Source organism: Macaca fascicularis, chromosome 8, assembly GCF_037993035.2.
Source record: "Macaca fascicularis isolate 582-1 chromosome 8, T2T-MFA8v1.1".
Taxonomy (NCBI): Eukaryota; Metazoa; Chordata; class Mammalia; order Primates; family Cercopithecidae; genus Macaca; species Macaca fascicularis.
This window is the reverse complement of record NC_088382.1, coordinates 13,258,530-13,281,659: the sequence shown is the minus strand read 5'-3', so window position 1 is coordinate 13,281,659 and position 23,130 is coordinate 13,258,530. Positions and strand designations below refer to the sequence as shown.

Below are 23,130 nucleotides of genomic sequence, written 5' to 3'. Positions count from 1 at the left end.
CCTCAGCAGTTCTGTGAAAAAGGCAGAGCAGTTTTCATATCTTCTGTTTTCCCGTGATTCTCTTGTGGCTCACAGAAGCTAAGAGCCTTCACCAAGGTCATAGGGTGAATGAGTTGCAGAGCTGGGAGTAGAGGCTCAGGCTTCTAATGACCCTGTTTCTTCCTGGATAGCTCGCTCTGGTGGCGCTATGCTCAGGTAACTGCGCATGCTCGGTTTGGTCTTTTGTAAATCCCTGCCCCATCTCGGGAGAGGTTCTTGGGAGGCTTCTATTCATTTTGGAGCATTTAAGTATCTTGTCCTCTCTCCGTCCTCCCAGATGCATGGGCATTTCTGCAGGCCCCCAGGCTGGCCCTTGTGCATGGGGGCGTCTCCTGCCTCCACGTTGCTTGCATGCCCCCTTCTGAAGGTGCTCTTCCCCGCATGAAGCCCCCTCGTGCCTGCCTCCATACTGCAGGCTGTTCAGTACATTTTACTGACTCAGCATCGTTGTTTTCTAGAAATGGGACGGGATATGGATGCCAAGTTCATTTGTGTGTGAAGGCTGCGATGGTATCATCTTGCCTTCCCCATGTGTGCTCCTTGAGGGTGTCGCTGTGCTGCGGTCATCTGTGTTCCCTAGGGTGCCTCCCTTGGAGTCTGGGCCGTAGCAGACTTGCAGTCAGTGTTCATGGCCTAAATGAGAGGAAGGCCAACAGAGCCATTAAATCTGGAAAATGACAAGTGAGGGAAAGGAATTTTTATTGAAGGCATGTGAAAAAGAAATCTTTTTAGAAAAGTTGACCTGTTTCTCAACTGGAGTTGAATTTCAGCTCAGAAAAGCAGCTGTGTGCCCAGAGGGCTTTGGGATTTCGGTTTGTGACAGATGAATTGAATTTCTTTTTGTATGAATGTATTATCCTTTTGTGTTTTTATTAGACCTTTCTCCCAAATGGAATCGATTTTTCTATACAAGTCACACTTCCTTTTTGAGAAGTGTAACACTAATTGTATGGGATGGTCTCCCAAAAGATTACCTGCCAGGAACCAAACACACTGCCTCAGACTCACGGCCCCTGGTTTCTGCCTGTGCAGCTGCAGGGGAGAGATGCACGCTCGAGCTGAAATCAGGACGCATGTCTGCATCTTCTCTTTCTTGACTCTGTTTCGTCTCTGAGCTGGCCTGCCTTCAACGTCTAGGAGCTTGGTGGGTGCAGACACATTACGGTATGGAGGAGGGATATGGTGTTGCAACAGCCAGGAGACTCGCCGAAGTCTCTGTTCTCTTCCTGCTCACTGCTCTGACTTTGTACAAGTCACATTTGTAGGGCTGTGCACAGTGGCTTACACCTGTAATCCCAGCACTTTGGGAGGCCGACCTGGGAGGATCTCTTGAGCCCAGAGTTCGGAGCCAGTCTGGGCAACATGGTGAAACCCCATCCCTACAAAAAATAAAAATTAAAAAATTAGCCAGGTGTGGTGGCTCATGCCTGTAATCCCAGCTACTGGAGAGGCTGAGGTGTGAGAATCACTTGAGCCCGGGAAGTAGAGGCTGCAGTGAAACATCATCACGCCACTGCACTCCAGCGTGGTCAGAGCAAGACCCTGTCTCAAAAACAAACAAACAAACAAACAAACAGAAACTCATTTGTAATAGTGGCAGTAGTTAACTTTTGAAAGTTTGGAGAAAAGTTCCTAAATAACCTGTGACCATGGACAACTTACTTAGCCTTTCTGTGCCTCAGTTTCCTCATCTATGAAAAATAAGAGAATATGGTACTGATCTTACAGGATTTCAATGACAACTAAACGAGATCAAACCCAGACCCTGGCACCTCGTGAGTGCACACTCAATGTTATTATTTCAACATTTTACAGGAACAAGAATGCTAATGGGTCACTATGGCTAAACACAGTCTATAACTGGCGTTACTCATGGTATTGGAAGGAACTTGAATTCCATATAGATAGTGTGATGGAGAAAGTATTTTGGGCATTGGCAGCATTTATTCAAAGGACAAAGGACGTGTCTGTCCTGTGTGGAGAGCCGTTTCTGCTTGTTTCTTTAAATGCTATGGGAAAAGCAGTGGACCCTGTGCTGTCTGCCGGACAGCTTCAGTCTCCACGTATTGATTTGGCCAATTGTCGCTTGCTGTCATGGCAGCAGCAGTTGAAGGGTCAGCTTGTCTTAATTTGCATTTTTGGGTGTTTGTGCTATTTATAGACAATTAAGACACGGAAGCCTGTTTATGGCAAGCTGGCAAATTCAGCAAAACATGGAAAAACCTGTTAGCACAGTTTGCACGTGTGCAGGGACAGAGCAACCAAATAAACACACACATTTTCCTGTATTTTAAAAACCCTCTGGAAAAAAAAAAAAAAAAGACATTAAACCATTGCCCAGATGGCTGATAGAGCTAGAGATTTTTCCTTGAAGTACATGAGTATGGCTGTCAGACATCTGAAACCTGAAGTCATCTTAAAACATCACCATCATTTTGATGTTACCCCCTATCCGCCCTTTTTTTTCCATTTGTAAGGGACAAGGATCCAGGAAGGAAAGTATCAACTTACAAAGGGTTTTGTTACAATTAATCGTTCATGTACTTTCTTTTGGTATCTTATTCTCTGTTTACATTTTGTTTTTATTATTACTTTTTTTTTGAGACAGAGTCTTGCTCTGTCACCCAGGCTGGAGTGCAGTGGCGCGATCTCGGCTCACTCCAACCTCTGCCTCCCAGGTTCAAGTGATTCTTGTGCCTCAGCTTCCTGAGTAACTGGGATTACAGGTGTGTGCCACCACGTCCAGCTAATTTTTATGTTTTCAGTAGAGACAGAGTTTCGCCGTATTGGTCAGGCCGATCTTGAACTCCTGAACTCGGGTGATCTGCCTGCCTCAGTCTCCCAAAGAGCTGAGATTACAGGTGTGAGCCACCGCGCCCGGCCACTGTTTCCATTTTGTAACGCTAGCGTCACCCCAGTGTAGGGTGGCTACGGGTATTCTTCTTTCCTGTTTCCTGGTGTATTTTCCTCTACAGCATTGATCACTCTTTAACATACTATTTGGTTGTCTGTCTCTACCTACAAAAATATATGTTCCCTGTTATATCACCAGTTCCTGGCACATAGATAGTTAGTCAATATTTTTTGAATGAATGAATGAATGAATGAATGAATGGGCTGAAAGAACCTTCTTCTTTCTTCTGTCACTTCACACCAAATGCTTTTGGAAAATGCTATGTGAACAGGGATCCTAAGCAGGAGAGGTTACACACATTGCTGTGGGATAGGCCATCATCCTCAGATACTTGTCTGGAAGGAGGCGGAGTACTTGAGTAGAAATGATACAAGACAACTTCTTCAGGAAATCAGCCAAGTGTCACAGCTTTCACATAGGCGTGTGATGTTTGCGTATGTATGTATGAAGAGCTGTCGTGTTCTAGAATCACGGGCCTTTAGATCCCTTGTACAGATAGAGAAGTAAAGGTCGAGGCCCAGGAGTGCTGCAGGCCACCGAGGTAGAGTCCCTGTCTGCCCTTCTCAGTGCCCGGTCACTTCTCACTGCACTCCCCTCTTTACTGCTAAAGCCACTTTCCCTGACTCTGAATGTATAACCACGAGGGAGAAAATGTACTCCAGGCTCACAGTTTGTGGAGAAAAAGCCCAGCAGCTGAAAATCATGTTCACAAAGTTTGTACCTAGAAAAAGTGGCCATTTCTATCATGTCTTTAAATTTCCCTGTTTCTCATACATTTTATGAACAAGACAGTAGAAGGAGATTCGGGAACAGCAACTTTAGAACAAGGGGGAAAAAATCAAATCTAGAGCATTTCAGTTTCTGTTTTCTTCTCAGTTTAGGGCTGAGGCACTTTAGCTTTCTGTCTAAGGGACCACTCAAATCTGATTAGAAGCCATTGTGGGCTGGTAATTATCCATAATTTTAGAAAGATGCAGCACCAACTCTGTTCTCTAATAGCAGGCTTATTAATTTTAAATTTGCATGGCAGGAGGAGCAGATGGCGAGGTGGGATAAGCGTTCAGATGCTTGGTCATTGATAGTTTTTTACTTCCATGTATCACATGGGGATTTGGGACCCGGGAAGCCCCCTGAGAAGTGATGATTTTCTGTCCCCTAACCAGCTGGGTTCTTTTTCATCCTGAGCTCAGAAAGATTGCTCCTACTGCAGCCAGGGAAGACAGGTGGTTGACTGGTTAGAAATCACGGCAGGTTATTTTCTCCATGGGCAGTTCGCATTTGGAAAGCAGAGCTATCAAAAAGTTGTCTTCTCTATTGTATTTCAAATCTGGGTGTTTAAAAAATTGTGTAAGCAAATTAAGCGTTTCTTTAATGGTAGTTGTGTGTGTTCTTGATGTGAATGAGAAGTGCATTCCCTTGTGAAATCCCTAGGACTTTATAGGAGGATGTGAGCCTTAGAACAGAAGTTGGTTTTCTAGATGATCATGTAGACATGATGCTGAGCACCAGACAAAGATGTTAAGTGATTTAAAAAATTTTTGTCTGAGTTCAGATTTTACACCAATATTTAGAAAATCAGCAAAAGAACTTGGAGGAATGTTCTCAGGCATCCAGTTCAGCCTCCTGCGCACATTGTCATAAAATCCGAGCATGTGTACAGGGAGGCACATTCCTTTCTGTTCTCATCACAGATCCTTCCCTGGCTCTGCACCTGCGTGTCATGCGCGTCCCTGTGAAGAGACCACCAAACAGGCTTTGTGTGAGCAATAAAGCATTTTAATCACCCGGGTGCAGGCGGGCTGAGTCCGAAAAAGAGTCATCGAAGGGAGATAAGGGTGGGGCCATTTTATAGGATTTGGGTAGGTAAAAAAATTACAGTCAAAGGGGGTTGTTCTCTGGGCAGGAGTGGGGGTCACAAGGTGCTCAGTGTGGGAGCTTTTTGAGCCAGGATGAGCCAGGAAAAGGAATTTCACAAGATAATATCATCACTTAAGGCTAGAACCGGCCATTTTCACTTCTTTTGTGGTGGAATGTCATCAGTTAAGGTGGGACAGGGCATTTGCACTTCTTGTGTGATTCATCAGTTACTTCAGGCCATCTGGGCATATACTTGCAAGTCACAGGGGATGCGATGGCTTGGCTTGGGCTCAGAAGCCTGACATTGCCCTGTTCCCTACCTTCCCTAGCTTTTCCCTCCTGTGCGGTTCTCTCACAAAGTGAATGGCCTCAGCCACAGCTTCTCTGCAGCTGCATCAGACTGTGGCGACAGGAGTGGTGGCTGCTGCAGGGTCTGCTGTCCCCACGGAGCCCAGTCTTGCTTGCCGCTGCAACCTGGTCACCATTTTGCCCCGAAAGTATGTAATTCTACAGAATGAGAGCCCACATGCTGGGGATGGAGGCATCTTTATCACGGTGCTCTGCATATTTTAATCTTGGGTGGAAAGTATGGAAAAGTATGTGATACCTGTGGTTTGATGTCAGAAGAACGTTGTGAACTTGATGTGGACTGAGGATGTTAAGGTGCAACAGGCACCCCGGCTTCATTAAATGAGACTTCCCCATCTCCCTGCCAGGCACGCACAGGTGTATGGCCATGTCTTATGTGTTATCCTTATCTAGAGTACGCCTTGTCATCATGCTTAACATTACATGATGATATTCTGCCTCATAGAGTAGGTCCCAAACTGCATTCAACACAGAAATGTACTCTTGCTATTATACATAGAAAATGCTTTCATATACCAAGTGGGAGAGCAGTCCTAAAATCTGGGCTGGAATCACAGAAGGAAGGCATTGGAAAGCAACAGATTCCCTAGTCCAAAGCTGATTTTTGATGAACCTAGAAACAGGACCAAGAGAAGTGAATTTGCCTAAGGCCCTGACAGTGTCTCACGGTAGCATCTGAACCTAGCAGTTTCTTGACCTATTTCTTTAAATGATTAGTCAAGCTTCCTCTGATTCCTATATAAACATATTCCTCATTCATTCTTTTGTTTCAGTGAATTATTGCAGTGCTACCACGAAACAGTATTTGAGTCAAAATGTGGCAGTGTTGATCCCTTTCCAAGGATTTTAGTTGCACAGTTTTTCAAAGTTGTGCTTACAGTTTCTTGTTGGTTGCAAGGTGTCCTTTCAGAAGCCAATTGTGTGGTGTATTTATGTTGATTGTTGGAGGTAGTTTGGTTAGAACCTACTTCGAGTGGCTGGCGTGGGCCTGGGGGACAGTGACAGCTGCCTGCTTCATGGGCAGAGATGAAGTAATTGCTTCCTGGGAAGTACCATCCTCCTGGCCACACTCTCCAGCCCATTTCGTTTGTGTTGGTTTCCTTGGCATCTGCACATTTCTGGCTTCATGTGAGTCTCATTGATTTTAGCGTATGACTTCAGGCTGTGGGGAAGAATGGCCATTTTAGCACAGAGATGCACACAAAGGAACAACTGGCTAAATGTGAGTGAAGACATTCTTAGGGGGGATTTCATTTCTTTTATTCTGTAACAGGCAGTCTGGGAAGCAGTCTGGACACGTGGCCTGCGCTGTCACAGTTCCTCCTTGTAGATCACAGATGTTTGGAGATTGTAGTGATAACTGTTATCATTGAGAATGTCATTCTCACAGGCTCTAATAAGTCAGGATGTATTCAGTGTTAATTTGTTGAAGACAACTGTATTTCTAGCCAAATCCATGTGAGACGTTTCTCCTGGCAGTGTTGCTGGGGGGGTATTCCCGTGGCTTAGTCTTAGGGAAGCACACGCCTTTGAATACTGCTGAAGCTGTGAGTACCCAAAGCGCACCGGAGTACTTTTGCCATACGGGGTGTTAGTCACTGATACACATCTCAGTCAGACCTGATGGATTCTTGACCCCTTCCTTTTTTAATTTTTTAGTTTTTAATTTTAATTTTTGTTTTTTAAGAGCACAACCCCTCAGGTGGCCACCATGAATCTCTGGTGTTTTCAGTTGGCTGCAGCCTATTTGCCATCTCTGGTTCAAACATATTTGAAGCCTGATGATGCTTTCCTCTGTTCTTCTGCTGTGTGACCCCCGCGCCCACAGGGTTCAAGACTGTCAGAGCTGGGAGCCACCTTCACAACTACCAGGGTTTCCAGAACCTCCTTCATCTAGCCCTGGGGATGGAAGAGATGTCATCAGAGGTGAAGGCTTATTAGGTTTACATGCCATTGATAACGAATGAGGAGGTTTTCTTTTATATAAGGGGAGCTTCTTAGAACGTGCTTTAGTAGGGTAAAGAAGCTTTTGAGGTTTGCTTTCTCTGGAAAGATAATTTGTGATCCTGCCCTTGTTTTCAACAAAAATATAATTTGCATACCAGTGCATGTTATGTTACTGGGCACTGGCTGACAAATGGTTCTTAACTCGTCATTCACTCAGCCACTGTTTCTTGAATGGCATATGTGTGCCAGCTGTAGTAGGAACTCGCTGGGCTCTAGGACTAACCCTTATGAAACAGAGGTCCTGGGGGAAGCAAAAGCATATAACTATAAACGTTTGAGGTGATATCAGAGGGGGTGCCTATTGGTGCAAAACTTCGTTCATTCATTGCCCCATCTAGGAGGTTTTGTGTCTTAGCAGCGTGTTCCATAGCAACACATCCCTCGATCAAAATATTCATCATATTGTTTTGAAATTCTCTGCTTACGTGTGTGTTTTTCCGACTAAGTTTAAAACAGGTTAAGGACAGGCTATCGGGTATGTATTATATATATCTACACACACACACACATTTATATTTATATACATTACCAATGTAAATATACTATATATATAAACACATATGTATTTCTCCCTCTCTCTATGTACACACACACACCACACACATATATACACACACACATATATATGAAATACACACACACACACTTCTACTGCCAAGCACAGAAAGTCAAAACTAGGCAAGGGTTCTTTTAGTGTTCATGAAAAAATAGATGTGTTAGTTGAGAGCGTCCTTCAGTTGCCAGGGGAAAGACAGGATGGGTTCACAAAGGGAGACAGTGTTTTAGTTTTGTTTTTGTTTTTGTTTTTTCTTTGTTTAACTCTTGAATTCAAAATAATCCAGACTTATGGAAAAGTTGCAAAAATAGTACAGAGAATTCCCATATACTCTTCCCTCAGATTCCCCAAACATTTCACCCCATTTCTACTTTCTCTTTCTCTCTCTGTGGATATAATTTTTTTTTTCTGAAATGTTTAAGAGTGGAAGGTAGAATGCAGGGCAGGGTGAAAGGTGGAAGGAGAGACGTGGGTTGGGAAGCTTTTTTTTTTTTTTTAACATTCTGAGATGGAGTTTCGCTCTTGTCACCCAGCCTGGAGTGCAATGGCACGATATCGGCTCACTGTAACCTCTGCCTTCTGAGTTCAAGTGATTCTCCTGTTTCAGCCTCCTGAATAGCTGAGATTACAGGCACCCACCACCATGCTTGGCTAATTTTTTGTATTTTTAGTAAAGGGGTTTCACCATGTTGGCCAGGCTGGTCTTGAACTCCTGACCTCTGATGATCCACCTACCTTGGCCTACCAAAGTACTGGGATTACAAGCATGAGCCACTGTGCCTGGCGATTTTGGAGGCTTTTGCAGTAACCCAGAGCGCTATGATGAGGGCTGGACCTGGTTGGAAATGATGAGAAAGGTGAGAAGTGGTTAGGTCTGGCATAGAGTTTGAAAGGAGAGTTTAAATGGGTTAGATGACAAGAGAGAGACGTGGCTCTGAAGGCATAGTAGCCCTTGCCCTGCTGGGCCGGACGAGACAGGCAGCCTAGGGCTACTACCACACCCTGCGGGCAGCTCAGGACCTGGGCCAGCGGAGGAACCAGGCAGTGGTGCTGGCCAACTTCGGGACCCTGTGCCTGCACGCGGGTGCCAGCAGCATGGCCCAGCACTACCTCCTGGAGGCCGTACGGCTGTTATCGAGGCTGTCCTGCAGGGAGTGTGGCCAGGACTTCACCACGTGCTCCTGCAGCTGGGCCACCTCTGCACCCACCAGGGTCCGGCCCAGCAGGGCAAGGGCTACTATGAGTGGGCCCTTCTGGTCTCTGTGGGGATGGGCCATGTGGAGAGTGAGTGCCCCGGTTCCTCATGTGCTCCTTCCGGGGCCACTCAGGTCAGGGCACACCTGGGGTTTGTGATTCAGAAACAAGTGGTGGTTTTTCCACCATTGAAAGTGCTGAGTCATGGCCAGCAGCAGATGTTGGCAAGCGCCCTGGAGACAGGCGGTTCCCACACAGGGCTAGGCTGTCTGCCCTACTGGGGCAGCCAGCTCTTCCCAGTTTGCCCAGGGACCATGCTGCCTTGAGCACGGAAAGTCCTGCGTGCTGGGAATCCCTAGCCATAACCCTGGGATCAAGGCAGGCTCTGCTGAGCTGGGACTTGGGGCCCCTCCATGAGCCAGGCCGTGAACGCCGGTTCTTGTGCCCGTGTTATCTGCTTGGTATGTTGGCAGGCTGCGCACCTGTCATCCCACTTCACAGAGGACACGGGGCGGGTGATTGCCCAAAGCCGCAGAGCAGTTCATGCAAAAGCAGCTCGTTGTGCACTGTGTGCCAGGCCCCACCCACAAATGGGGCTTGTGGGGTCCTCGGGTGGCAGGGACTGAGCGTGGGAATGTGAGCTTTAGGCCAGAGAAGCCACAAAAGGGTAAGTGGTGTGATGGCGGGCCAGCACTTGGCCCCGGGTTAGGGAAGCCTCTTTAGTCTGGGACCAGAGGGTTGAGAGGATTTAGTCAAGTAATAGGTGGTGGGGGAGGGGCTGGTGGTGTAGCCTGTGTGAAGGACCAGGGATGAGCGAGTGTGGGTGAGTGGTGGTGAGTGAGTGGGGGTGAGGGAGCGGAGGTGTGATGGGGGTGAGTGAGTGGGAGTGTGAGCGGGTTTGAGTGGGGTGTGAGCAGGGGTGAGCGAGTGGGGATGAGTGAGCGGCGATGAAGGGGGTGTGAGCGGGGGTGATTGAGTGGGGGTGGGTGAGTGGGGATGAGTGAACGGGAGAGAGAGCGGGGATGAGTGAGTGGTAGTGAGTGAGCGGAAGTGTGATTGGGGTGAGTGAGCAGGGATGAGTGAGTGGGGGTGAGTGAGCAGAGGTGTGATGGGGGTGAGTGAGCAGGAGTGTGAGCGGGGATGAGTGGGGTGTGGTGGTGTGAGTGGGGGTGAGTAAGCGGGAGTGTGAATGGAGATGAGTGAGTGGGGGTGAGTGAGCGGAGGTGTGATGGGGTGAGTGAGTGGGAGCGTGAGCGGGGATGACTGAGTGGGGGTGAGTGAGCGGAGGTGTGATTGGGGTGAGTGAGCGGAAGTGTGAGCGGGGATAAGTGGGGTGTGAGCGGGGGTGAGTGAGCAGGGCTTATGCAGGGAGGTGCAGAGTTAGGAGTGGGTGGTTTGGGTGCTGGATGGTGAGAAGCTCTTCTGGAGAGCTAAGCAGGGCCTGGGGCCTCAGGCTGTGGCTTGGCCTTTTCCCCAAGAGCACTGGGGAGCCATGGAGTGCTATCGAACAGTCACTGCAGACTGAGCAGTGAACAGACAGACAGTAGGTGGGCAGGGCTGTCTGAAATCTAGGCCGCAGAGGATAGATGAGGAAGTTGAGTCCAGGGAAATGGCCGAGACAAGGGATACTGTTGTGGGTCCCCTCTGCCTTGCAGCGGTTTGTCATGGCATAGTGAGACCACTCAGAGATGCCTCCTGTGGCCTGGACCAGAGTCCCAGGGGCTGTGGCCAAATCTGCCCATTTCCCAGCACAGGCCTGGCACCCACTCCTGGCCCTAGGAGGGATGAGATTTTGGAAAGGACCGTGTGAAGGGGCCCCGGTTCAGACCCAGGCTTCTTCCCCAGGGGCATTCTCTGACTGGAAGGAGACCCTCCAGGAATCCAGCGCCCCAGCCCCCACTGCAGCCTCCGGTTGCTCGTGGCATAATAGCCTGTGGCACCTCCTCCTAGGAGGCCCTCCCTGGGGTGCTGGGGGATTCAGACTTGGAAATGCAGGCCAGGGAACGGGGATCATGCTTTCCTGTCTCCCCACCCCGCGCTGAACGGTCGAGGAGACCGAGGGCGGGGCTGCTACCCCACATGCTTACTCGGGGTCATTTTTGAGTCACTTTTGGTAGTTTGTGTCCTTCTAGGAGCTTGGCTGTTGTGTCTAGATGGTCTGATTTGTTGGTGTACAATTGTTCGTAGTGTTTTCATGGAATCCTTTTATTTCTGTCAGGTCAGCAATAATGTTTCCTCTTTCATTTCTGATTTGAGAAACTTGGGTTTTTAATTTTTTATTTATTTCTTTTTATTAGAGATGGGGTCTCATCATGTTCCCCCAGGCTGGTCTTGAATGCTGGCCTCAGCGATCCTTCCACCTCGGCCTCACAAAGCTCTGGGATGACAGGCGTCAGCCATGGAGCTCAGTCTCTGATTTTAGTCATTTGTGTCCCATCTTTCTTTTCTTGGTCAGTCTGGTGAAAGATTTGTTAATTTTGTTACTATTTTCAGTAAACTCACTTTTGGTTCTGTTGATTATCTCTTTTGTTTTTCCATTCTCTGTATTTTTACTTCCCATTTCCACTCTCATGTTTATTATTTTCTTCCTTTTATTTGCTTTGGGTTTAGTTCATTCTTTTTCTAGTTTCTCAAGGTGGAAGGTTAGGTTTTTGATTTGAGATTTTTCTTCTTTCTTTGAATGTAGACATTTACAGTTATAAATTTCCCTTTCAGCACTGCCTTAGCTGCATCTTGGAATTTTTGATACACTGTGCTATTTTTTTTTTTTAAAGGCAGAATTTTGCTCTAATGCCCAGGGTGGGATGCAGTGGTGCAATCTTGGCTCACTGCAACTTCTACCCAGGTACAAGCCATTCTCATGCTTCAGCCTCCCAAGTAGCTAGCTAGGATTACAGACGTGCACCACCGCACCCGGCTAATTTTTATATTTTATTTTTTTATAGAGATGGAATTTCACCATGTTTCCCAGGCTGATCTCAAACTCCTGGACTCAAGCGATCCTCCCACCTCGGCCTCCCACAGTGCTGGGATGACAGGCGTGAACCACTGCGCTGTCCCGGGCTGTGCATTTGTTTGCATTCTTCTCAAATTAGTTTTCAGTTTCCCTGATGGTCTCTTTGACTCACTGGTTGTTTAGGAGTGTGTAATTTCCACATATGTTTGAATTTCTCACATTTCCTTCACTGTTGATTTCCAGTTTCGTGCCAGTACAGCTGAAGAACACCTCTGCTTCGGTCTCAGTCCTTCTCCATTCACTGCGGCTCATTTTGTGGCCTGGCACATGGTCTGTCATGGGGAATGTCCCCTGGGTGCTTGAGAGGACTGTGTATTCAGCTGTTGTTGGGTGGCGTGTGTAACAGATGTCCATTCAGCGTACCTGGTTTCCTGTGTTAATCTCCGGAATGTTTCTGGCACTAGAAAATCAGAAGCTTTCCACCGTTCCCAGCGCCCTGACTTTGGGAGAGGCCAGTGAGCATGTGGCTTGGGAGCCTGGTTGCATGAGAGAAGCATGTGTGGGAACGCCAGGGGCCGGCTTTGAACCCCATTCCGCCAACATGATGCCGTGTGTGGCAGACATGACGCTTGGCTTTGCTCTCTCAGGGTTCCATCGGTGACAGGGTCTACTTGTGCCCCTGGCCTCATCAGCTCAGGCTGAAGGCGGCCCTGGTCCTGGCCTGAGGGGCTTTGTGAAGCAGAAATAGATGGCCTGGTGCAGGGGCCGAGCCTGGCCAGGACCTCGGCCCTGGGAGTTGTAAAGAAGGCTGGCCTCTACCATGAGCCTCTGCACCAAGGTGTGCCCATGTGACTGTGTGCTCGGTGTCTGCCCTGGCACGGGTGCATGGCCTATCTGCGCTCAGTCTCCCCGCCTATGGGGCCCAGACTCACAGAGGTGTGAAAGAGGCAAGCACGGCGCAGGGGCCTCCGAGCCCAGCCAGCCTCGCTTCGATGCTGGGAGACTAACGTCTTCCATTTTGTCTTCTGCCCAGGCCAGTTGCGGGCCGTCCACTGGCTGTGCTACTTCTACAGCACCGTCATGCCCACCGAGGCCCAGTGTGTCATCTACCATGAGCTCCAGCTCTCCCTGGCCCGCAAGGTGGCCGGCAAGGTGCTGGAGGGGCAGCTCCTGGAGACCATCAGTCAACTCTACCTGTCCCTGGGCACCAAGCGGTAAGGGCTGGCTTTGCAGTGGTGGAGGTGGGGGTGGGCAGGGCAGGGAGGGGGGCAAAGGGAAGCTGGCCCAGGACACCAGCAACCCCTCTCCTTTTGATCATTTGGTTCCTTGGCATCAGATGTTTTGAGCTGGTGGGCCTGGGGTCATCCCAGGGCTGCTGCTGGCCCGTGAGTCCCAGCTTGAGCCTCCCTTGTTGGGTCAAAGGTCATCTCAACCCCAGCAGAGGCAGTACGTGCACTCTGGGCTGTTCTTCCTACTATGATGGCTTTTGTCCTCTGACCTCTGCCTGCCCCAAATCTTCACTCCTGGCCTTCATCTGTCCCCTTAAATGTGACCACAGCAGCCACCTGTGGCTTCTCTCTCACAGAAGACAGAGCCAGTTGTGTCACCTGCTTCCCTGGGACAGGGTTTCAAGGTCTCACGTCCCATTTGTGGCCTACTCGGCTTCCCCCAAGCATCCTGACCTGGTGGGGTAACCATGGCCCTGGCCACCCCACCCACAGGGCCCAGTGACATTGCTGCAGTCACACCCCCTCGAGTGTCGGACTTACTGAGAGGGCAGGGAAGGAGCCAGATTCCATGGGGACCCAGGAGACTGCCTCCAGTCTTGGTCTCAGGTTCACAGAAGGAAAATGGGCCAGTGTGCTAGAGCCATGCTTCTCAAAGTGTAGTCCCTGGACCAGTAGAACAGCATCCATGTCACCTAGGAGCTTGTGGCAAGTGGGAGTTCTAGGGCCTGCCCCAGGCCTGTGGAGCCGGAAGCTCTGTGGGCAGGGCCAGCAAGCTATAAGGACTGGCCTCCGGGTGACTGTGATGCCTGCACACCTTGAGAACCATCGGCCCAGATAGCCTCTGAACACTAACGGCTCCTGGTGCGTCTGGAGAAGACACAGGTCATGTCTGGGAGGCAGGGGAGATGGACTAGCACACTCCTCCTGCCACAGGGCAGCATGATGCTCGATTCCCTCTGAAGGATGTCCTTCATCTTTTCCATGCCATGTGTGTTCACCCTGGCCCTCCCAGCAGCCTGGGAAGAGCAGAACACTGCACACACAAGAGGGCCGTTCCCAGTATGCACATTCTAGATTCATCTGTCACCAGACCCAAGGGAGGAGGCAGACTGGTTCCAGGAGGATGAGAACCCTTGTTCTGACACCTGTGTCTGATTCCAGGGCCTACAAATCCACTCTGGACTACACCAAGGAAGTCTGGGGATTTTCATTGACCTTCAGAAGGAAGAGAAGGAGGCGCATGCCTGGCTGCAAGCAGGGAAGATCTATTACATCCTGCGGCAGAGCGAGCTGGTGGACCTGTACATCCAGGTGAGTGGCAAGGGATGCAGGAGGACCCCTGTGTTGTTGACTCTCCATCCACCCATCCATTCATCCTTCCATCATCTATTTACCTGCTCATCCTTCCATCTATACATCCATCATCCATCCATCCATCCATCCATTCTTCCGTCGTCTTCCCATACACCTGTGGGTCCTTCCATCCATCCATCCATCCATCCTTCCATCCTTCCATCATCCATCCATTCACCTGTTCATCTTTCCAAGCATCCATCCATCCATCCATCCATCATTCATCCCTCCATCCATCTATCATCCATCCATCCTTTTATCATCCATCCATTCACTTGTACATCCACCCATTCACCTATTCGTCCATCCATTCACCTGTTCGTCCATCCATCCATCCTTCCATCTATCTTTCCATCATCCATCCAACTGTTCATCCTTCTATCCATCCATCCATCCATCATTCTTCTGTTCACCTCTTCGTCCATCCATTCACCTGTTCGACCATCCTTCTATCCATCCTTCCATCCATCTTTCCAGTATCCATCCAACCATCTTCCATATATCCATGATCCGTCCATTCACCTATCCATCCATCCCTCCATCCATTCTTCCATCCTTCCATCATCCATTCACCTGTTCATTCTTCCATCCATCCATTCATCCATCATCCATCCATCCATCTATCATCCATCCATCCTTCCGTCATTCATCCACTCGCCTGCTCATCCTTCCATCCATCCATCCGTCCTTCCTTCTAGCATCCATCCATTCACCTGTTCATCCATCCATTCACCTGTTCATCCTTCCATTCACCTGTTCTTTCTTCCATTCATCCATCCATCATCCATCCATCCATCCATCCATCCATCCATTCATCCATCCATCATTCATCCATTCTTTTATCATCCATTCATTCAGCCACCATCCATCCACCTGTTCGTCCATTCATCCATCCATCCTTCCATCATCCATCCATCTTTCCATCATCCATCCTTCCATCATCCATCCATTCACCTGTTCATTCTTCCATCCATCCATCATCCATCCATCCATCCATTTATCCATTCATCCATCCATCATCCATCCAGCCATCATCCATCCATCTGTCCATTCATCCATCCATTCTTATATCATCCATCCTTTTATCATCCATTCTTATATCATCCATCCATTCATCATCCATCCATTCACCCGTCTATCCATCCATTCACCTGTTGATCCATCCATCCGTCCATTCATCCTTCCATCAACCATCCATTCACCTGTTCATCCTTCCATCCTTCCATCCATCGACCTGTTCATCCTTTCATCCATCCACCTGTTCATCCTTCCATCCGTCCAACTGTTCATCCTTCCATCCATCCACCATTCATCCATCCATCATTCATCCATCCATCACACTCACCTCCTGTTCATCCTTCCATCCATCCATCATTCATCCATCTATCCATTTATCCATTCATCCATCCATCCTTCCATCATCCATCCATTCATCTGTTCATCCTTCCATCCATCCATCATCCATCCATCCATCCATCCATCCATCCATCCATCCATCATCCATCCATCCATCATCCGTCTATCTGTCCATTCATCCATTTGTCCATTCATCCATCCATCATTCTTCCATCCTTTTATCCATCCATTCACCCGTCTATCCATCCATTCACCTGTTCATCCATCCATCCGTCCATTCATCCTTCCATCATCCATCCATTCACCTGTTTATCCTTCCATCTATCCACCATCCATCCACATATCCATTTATCCATTCATCCATCCATCCATCATCCAACCATGCTTCCATTATCCATCCATGCTTCCATCATCCATCCATCCACCTGTTCATCCTTCCATCCATCCATCATCCATCCACCCATTCATTCATCCATCCATCCATCATCCATCCATCCTTCCATCATCCATCCTTTCTCCCATCCATCCATTCACTGTTCGTCCATCCATCCATCATTCATCCATCCACCCACTACTCTACCTATTAATCCATCCCTCCATTCATCTATCTGTCCATTGGTTTATCCATACATTCGTCTATCCACCATCTAGCCATCAATATGCACATACATCATCTACCCTCCACCCATCCATACATTATCTACCCACCCATACATACATGCAGACATACATACATCATTCCACCCACCCACCCATCCATCCATCCATCCATCCATCCACCCATCCGTCCGTCCATCCACCCATCCGTCCGTCCATCCATTCATCCATCCGTCCATCCATTCATCCATCCATCCATCCATCCATCCATCCATCCATCCCAGCATTAATCTATCCACACACCCATCCATCCATCCATGTGTCTACATCTCCTCATCCATTCATCCATCCATCCACTCATTCCTAAGCCACTGCTGAGCACCTGTTGTGTGCCTTTTCCCTCCCTCCAACTGGTTCCTGCACATCCTCCCCCAGTGGCCAGCATCTTCTCCCTGAGGGCAGAGGCGCGGCCCCTCACAGTGCCCAGCACCTGCTGGTGTACAGCACATGCTCAAATAATGTGACCACTCAGTTAACACACAGAAGAACTTGCTCCAAGCGACACGTGGCACATCTCCTGACAAAATGAATCTATCATAGTGGCTGTTTTCAGCGGCTTTCACAAACACAGTGTGATCTGGAACAAATTGTGAAGCTCACCAGCCTGGTGAAGCTTTCGTGATTGAGCACCTGCTGTATACCTCCTTGAGCTGAGGAGAGGGATCAAGAGCTCATGGCCAAGAGGGGACCCGGCCCACCCACAAACACTGTTGATGTGGCAGGGATGTGGCAACCCAGAAAGGAGCCAGGGGATGGGCTCCCAGCTATCTGGGGGCCACGGAGACTGGTTTGAGTACAGGCGGAGTGGGCTAGGCCTAGCCCTGGTGGTAGGATTCACGGGTGTCGGGCTCCTGGGCTGCAGCTGCTCAGTCACCTCCTGGCACTCAGGTGCATCAGTTCATTGTCCTCACGCCAGTGGTGGGGGCATCGCTAATGCACAGAGCCTGAAAAATGCTCAGGTGTACCTGTAGTGTGTGAGAGGAAGGAGGCTGGCAAAGGTGGGCGTGGCCACCTCGCCAGGTGTGGGTCTTGAGGGAACTTCTGTCTCCTTTCAGGTGGCACAGAATGTGGTCCTGTACACAGGCGACCCCAGCCTGAGGCTGGAGCTGTTTGAGGCAGCTGGAGACATCTTCTTCAATGGGGCCTGGGAGCGGGAGAAAGCCGTGTCCTTCTACCGGGTGAGCTGGTCTGTGGGCTGATGTGGGTGGGCCTCAGGGGAGCACCTGGAGGGCTGAGGCACAGGTGTGGCAGGGCAGAGGCCTCCCACCTGGAGGCAGGGCCACCCATGCACCTGCTCAGTTTCCAAGTGGTCTCACCGGGAATGATATTGACCATGCCCCTGCCCGGGACAAACTTTTGGGGCCTGGATGTGACAATGGCTCTACCCTTGTACCTGATGATCTCAAGCAACCATGAGCTGGAAGTTCTGTCCCCATCTTCCAGATGAGGAAGCTGAGGCTCAGAGAGGCACAGGGACATGTCAAAGGACACACAGCATGTCAGTGGGAGGCCCAGGTCTGCTTGCACCCCGAAGTGGGACAGCTTCTCCCTTCCTCTGAGCTCACGGTGTGGCTCAGCCCTGGGCACAGATAAATGCGGTGTTTTTAGAGCAGAGAGGAGTGCTGGCTCCCCCCAGCCAGACCCCCTGGTGCCCAGGTGGGAAAGGCTGGTCTGAGGCTGCTGGGTGTAGCTGGATGGGCCTCAGGTGACTCTTCAGCCCCCAACTTGGGTGTCTGAACTGTGTGTTATCCCAGAGCACAGAGCTGTGTGGAGGTGCAGGGGTAGCTGGGGCGTGGGAAGCTCCAAGCACATGTTTGAGCTCTGAGGAGGGCACTGGGCAAGGTGGGTGCTGTGGGAAACCTGAGCCACCTGCCTGTGTGGTAGGACCGGGTCCTGGCCCTGGCAGTGACTACGGGCAACTGCAAGGCGGAGCTGCAGCTACAGCTGTGCAACAAGCTGGTGGCACTCCTGGCCACACTGGAGAAGCCCCAGGATGGCTTGGAGTTTGCCTACATGGCCCTAGCACCCAGCATCACTCTGGGTAAGTCCCCTGAGCCCCCACCCTGCCAGGACCCACACTTTGCCAGAGCCCAGCCTCCAGGTCTGCAGGGCAGGAGCTGAAACAGCTGCTGGATTTTCCTGGTCTCCTGTCCAGGCAGGCAGATCTGCCCAACTGGCTTCCCCGTCTAGCTGTGGGGCACGGCCCGAGGTGTCTCACGCAGTGCAGAGCTCCCTGCCTGACTGAGCTCTGTTTCCTCTGCCTGTTCCCGCTGCTGACCACAAGGGCCGCCCAGTGTGCCCTCTGCCTTCCAGACATGCCAGGCATCTCGTTGGTCCCTGTATGTGCCAGGCTGAGTGGCACATTCCCTTTCTCTTGTGCCCTACCCAACCTCATCAACCACACGGCTCTCTGGCTGATAAAATCCCAGTTCTCCTTCCAGCAGTCGGCACCTTAAGGCCGGGCATCCCCTGGTGCTGTGCCAGGGTCGTCTGTCCCCCTCCAGAGACAGGGAACCCTAGGCAGGCCGCATGCCCCAGCACCTTGTGCCCCGTGGCCCAGTACACAGTAGGTGTGCAGCTGACTCCCCAAAGTAGGGGGCTCTGATTGTGACACACGCAGGAGGAGTCGGATGTCACGTCTGTGGGTTGCCTGGAGCCGGGGTGCCCGGGAGCACCTGGACTGCATGGCTTTTGGGCTCCCCTGGTTAAAACCAGTGAGCAAAGGCAGGTGGCTATGTGTAGGCACAGAGCTGGGCCATCCAAGTCCGACTTTGACAAAGCCTCACAGTAGACAGGGGCAGGCCTTATTAGTTCTGCTTTGCAGATGGGAAAGTGAGTCTGGGAACCTGGAAGGGACTAGCCAGAGCTGCCCAGGCGACCGCAGGTGCTTGGAGGCAAGCTAGGTGCTGCCCGGGGTCTGCATACCTGCTCCTGAGGGGCCTGTGCCCTCCCTGCCCCAGGGAGCCACTTCCTCACACCTGCCCCTTTGGCCTGCACCCCAGGGGACCGGCTGAACGAGCACGTGGCCTACCACCGCTGGCCGCCCTGCACCATCAGCTGGGCCAGGGCAAGCTGGCAGAGCACTTCTACCTCAAGGCCCTGTAGCTCTGCAACTCGCCACTGGAGTTCGACGAGGAGACCCTCTACTACGTGAAGGTGTACCTGGTGCTCGGTGACATCATCTTCTATGACCTGAAGGTGGGTGGGGAGGGGCAGGGCTCGGGGTGTTCCCGGCCCCCTTGGAGTGGGATCTCCACCCAGACCCCAGATTCCTGGGTTCCAGCCTACCTTAGGAATGGCCCAGTGGCCTCCCTGGAGCTCTGCATGCGGCTGGAGGAACCGGCAATGTTAGCAGATACAACCCAGCTCCCAAGCTGGCCAGTCCCCACCCTCAAGAACTCAGTCTCAGCCAGGGAGGCTGACACATGAGTGGGCAATGGTGGCCCCTGGGTAAAGAAGGCGGATTGTAGTCAGGGGGACCCTCCTGGAGGAGGTGACACCAAAACTGAGTCTTGACAGTCAAGTGTCAAGTTGCATTTAACAAAGAAAACAGGGTCGGGAGAAGGACATTTCGGAGGACCACATCATCTTGACATTGAATCCACGTTGCAAGATCCAACCCAAATCCTGGCGCCTCCTCTAGGAAGCCTGCCCAGGGTGCCAGCCTGTACTGAGCAACTCCTTCCTGGAGTCCCGAGACACCTTGAATCTTCACATCACCCAGGAAGGGTGGGGTGGGACCAGTGTCTTACCATCGGGTTCACAGACAGGGAAACCCCAGCTCAGGGCAGGTGCAGTGGGGCGGGGCCCCAGCCAGCCAGGCTGAGGCCTTGCTGGGTCGGGTCTGTCTGGAGCGGAGGTGCTGTGCTCCCTCTGCCCCCAGCCCTGCAGGGGTGGAGAGCTGGGACTGTCAGGTTCAGACCTGGCGTGTCTCCACCCCTCTGCCCAGCAGGCACCGCCCCTCCTCAGCATCGCACCGGCACCGCATCAGTGCTCCTTATGGGCTGAGGGGCCAGGGCACTCCAGTCCAGGGGCCGAGATCTTGGGGTCCTTAGAACAACATGAGGATCTGGGGCAGCCCTACGACCTCGCCCCGTATCCCCCACCCGCAGGCCTGGGGCTGCCCTGGAGGCCCCCGCCCAGTGCTGGCGACACCTGGTGGTCAGAAGTGGTCCCTGTGGCCTCCCAAGTCCCAGCCAGACAGGGAGGTGCCAAGTGTCAGACCCAGAGGGACGCTGCTCACCGCTCAGGGGCTCGCCTGGGACCCAGGGAGACGGGCCTCCCAGAAGAGGCCTTTATCTCTCTTGGTCAAGGCTGCCGCCCACTCCGCCTGCCCAGGAGGAAGGAAAGGGCCAAGTAGTACCTGAGAGGCCAAAGTCCACGGTTGGGGTTGAGGGGCAGAGGCCTCCTTCACCTCCTTCCCATGCACAGCCCTCTGGGCCTCGTCGTGACTATGCTGTCAGTGCAGGCCAGCTTCCCACAGGGAGGCCCCCTTGGAATTCCCTAAGGGCGGCTGTCTTTCCAAGGCTACACCCTCCTCCTTGTATAGGAGGCTCTGGACCCAGGGCCCAGAGGAGTAGGAGAAAACGCCGGGCTGCATGGGGCCTGGAAGGCTGGCAGAGAGGCAGGGGTAAATGGGCATCTTTGCCGATTGCCTCTAAAATGGGGTCGCCTTTAGTGTACACGTGAGAGTGAGCCCTGGAATAGGGAAGATTAGGTGTGTCCTGGCTCAGCCTGCCACTCACTAGCTGTTGCACACACTACAGGCACATGGAAATGCACACGCAAATGCACACGGGCACAGGCACACGCACACACAGGCATGCACACAGGCACACAAATGCACAAGCACATGCACAGGCACATGCAGAGACATATGCATTGGCTGGCTCCTTCCTGTTTAGTTGGGTTGCCCCCACCCCTTCAGGAAGCCTTTGCCTTCCACCCCCGGCTGAGTCTGGGGCCTCCTGGGCCCCCCACAGGCTCCTGGGCTTCCCTCTGCCACAGCCTGGGCCACCCTGTGTGGTCAGTGTTTACTCCCAGGTCCCTCAGACTGGGAGCAAGGACGTTAGGCTCAGCCACGCACCTGGCACAGAGTCCAGTGTTCGGCTGGGCCGGGGGCGTTGGATGAGCAGTGGCGGTGACTCGGGGCCTTCTCACGCCCCTGCTCCGTGTGTGGGGCGGGGCAGTGGGGGAATGGACTTGCTACATCTTGGACTTTGTCCTTGACCCTGGGAGCCATCTTGAGATGGTAAAGAGGGACAGGCCAGGCATGGGTCTCAGAGAGGTTCCTTGGGTGACCCCCATGTGGAGGAGGCGCCTGGGGAGAAGCCGGGTGGGGGATGGGAGGGTCAAGGAGGAGGTCTGGGAGGCGGCATCCCAACCCAGGGATGGTGAGTTTGGGCCAAAGATGCATTGAAAATGGGACTGGATGTCTGGGGCGTCACACTCCGTCAATATTTCAGGGAACATTGCCAGAGAGGACACCTGTGAGATCGTTTTGTACCTGGCCTGTCCCGTGGAGGGCCTGGAAATGGTCAGCATGGACAGGGGCCAGAGGGGAGCCTGGGTCACTCAACGCTGTGCCCCTGCTGAGGCTCGGAGCCACGGGTCCTGCACGGAACTCTCAGAGCAGGCAGGATCTGCCCTGACCTCAGCCCATGGGGAAAGCAGCCACTGCCTGCGGAGAGGGTGGCACTGGGGCAGGAGGCTTGGGGTGAGTGGGGCGTAGGGGCAGTCAGGAAGGCTTCCAGGGGTGTAAGGGTCGTCCCCACTTCCTGCAGCTGAGACCACAGCAGTGTAACAGGTTTCGGGGCTCATGGGGTGAGCCAGCATTGGCTGGACACGTGGAATGACCTGGAGACAGGAACGGCCTCTGGGAAGACGGGCTCCGAGTCCCCCTTTTGCTGAGCATGACCTGTCCCCTTCAGGACCCGTTTGAGTACTACCAGCTGGCACTGGCAGCCGCCGTGGACCTGGGCAACAAGAAGGCACAGCTGAAGATCTACAAGCGGCCGGCCACCGTCTCCCACAACTTCCTCCTGGACCGTAAGAAGTCGCTCCTCTTCTACCAGAAGGCCAGGACCTTTGCCACAGAGCTCAACGTCCGCAGGGTCAACCTGCCTCCTCTGCCACTCTGCGGGTGGGCCCCCTGGTTGGCCCCCAGCCACCCTCACTGAGGACGGCATCCGAGGGTGTGGGTTTTGTGCAAGGAGGACGGTCTCCTCCCTCTCCTGGTGTCTCCCGTGGCTCATTTTCTGGGAAATGGGGCATGAAAGCAGGGTTCAAATAGCAATAAATTTTTCTTTGCAATAACATACCGAAGTCCCCAGGGCATCCTTCCCTGTGTGCTTCCTGGGCTGTGTCTAGGGGCCAGCTCCTTCCCTGGTGGCAGCCCTCTGATCTTGGGGATGAGAAGGACCATGAGTCCAACAGACCTGGGCCAAGTCACCATGAGCCTCGGTTTCCTCGGTGGCCAGAGGGGAGATGGTGGTGGAACTCTCTGGGCAGCTCCCTGCCCTCCCTGCTCAGAACTTTTACTGTAGGTCTCGTGCCGCCCTTGACTTTAACCTTCAGGCCACTGTGCCCGGATGTGGGGGCTGCTAGTGTCCCTGTTTGCCATTGAAGAAATAGAGGCACAGAG

At 51.8% G+C, this 23,130-nt stretch overlaps 1 protein-coding gene across 1 annotated transcript in view; it reads left to right on the top strand.

Moving 5' to 3' along the window:
- Nucleotides 1-22,802, top strand: part of LOC135964640 (SH3 domain and tetratricopeptide repeat-containing protein 1-like) — a 55,413-nt gene extending 32,611 nt beyond the window's left edge. Inside the window, exons 3-7 of the mRNA XM_073999921.1 lie at nucleotides 14,283-14,432; nucleotides 17,543-17,665; nucleotides 18,372-18,528; nucleotides 19,490-19,685; nucleotides 22,418-22,802. Of these exons, the coding sequence (XP_073856022.1) occupies nucleotides 14,283-14,432; nucleotides 17,543-17,665; nucleotides 18,372-18,528; nucleotides 19,490-19,641 (582 nt within the window). The 3' untranslated portion in view covers nucleotides 19,642-19,685; nucleotides 22,418-22,802. The remainder of the gene's footprint in view (nucleotides 1-14,282; nucleotides 14,433-17,542; nucleotides 17,666-18,371; nucleotides 18,529-19,489; nucleotides 19,686-22,417) is intronic.
- Nucleotides 22,803-23,130: the final 328 nt, after the last annotated feature.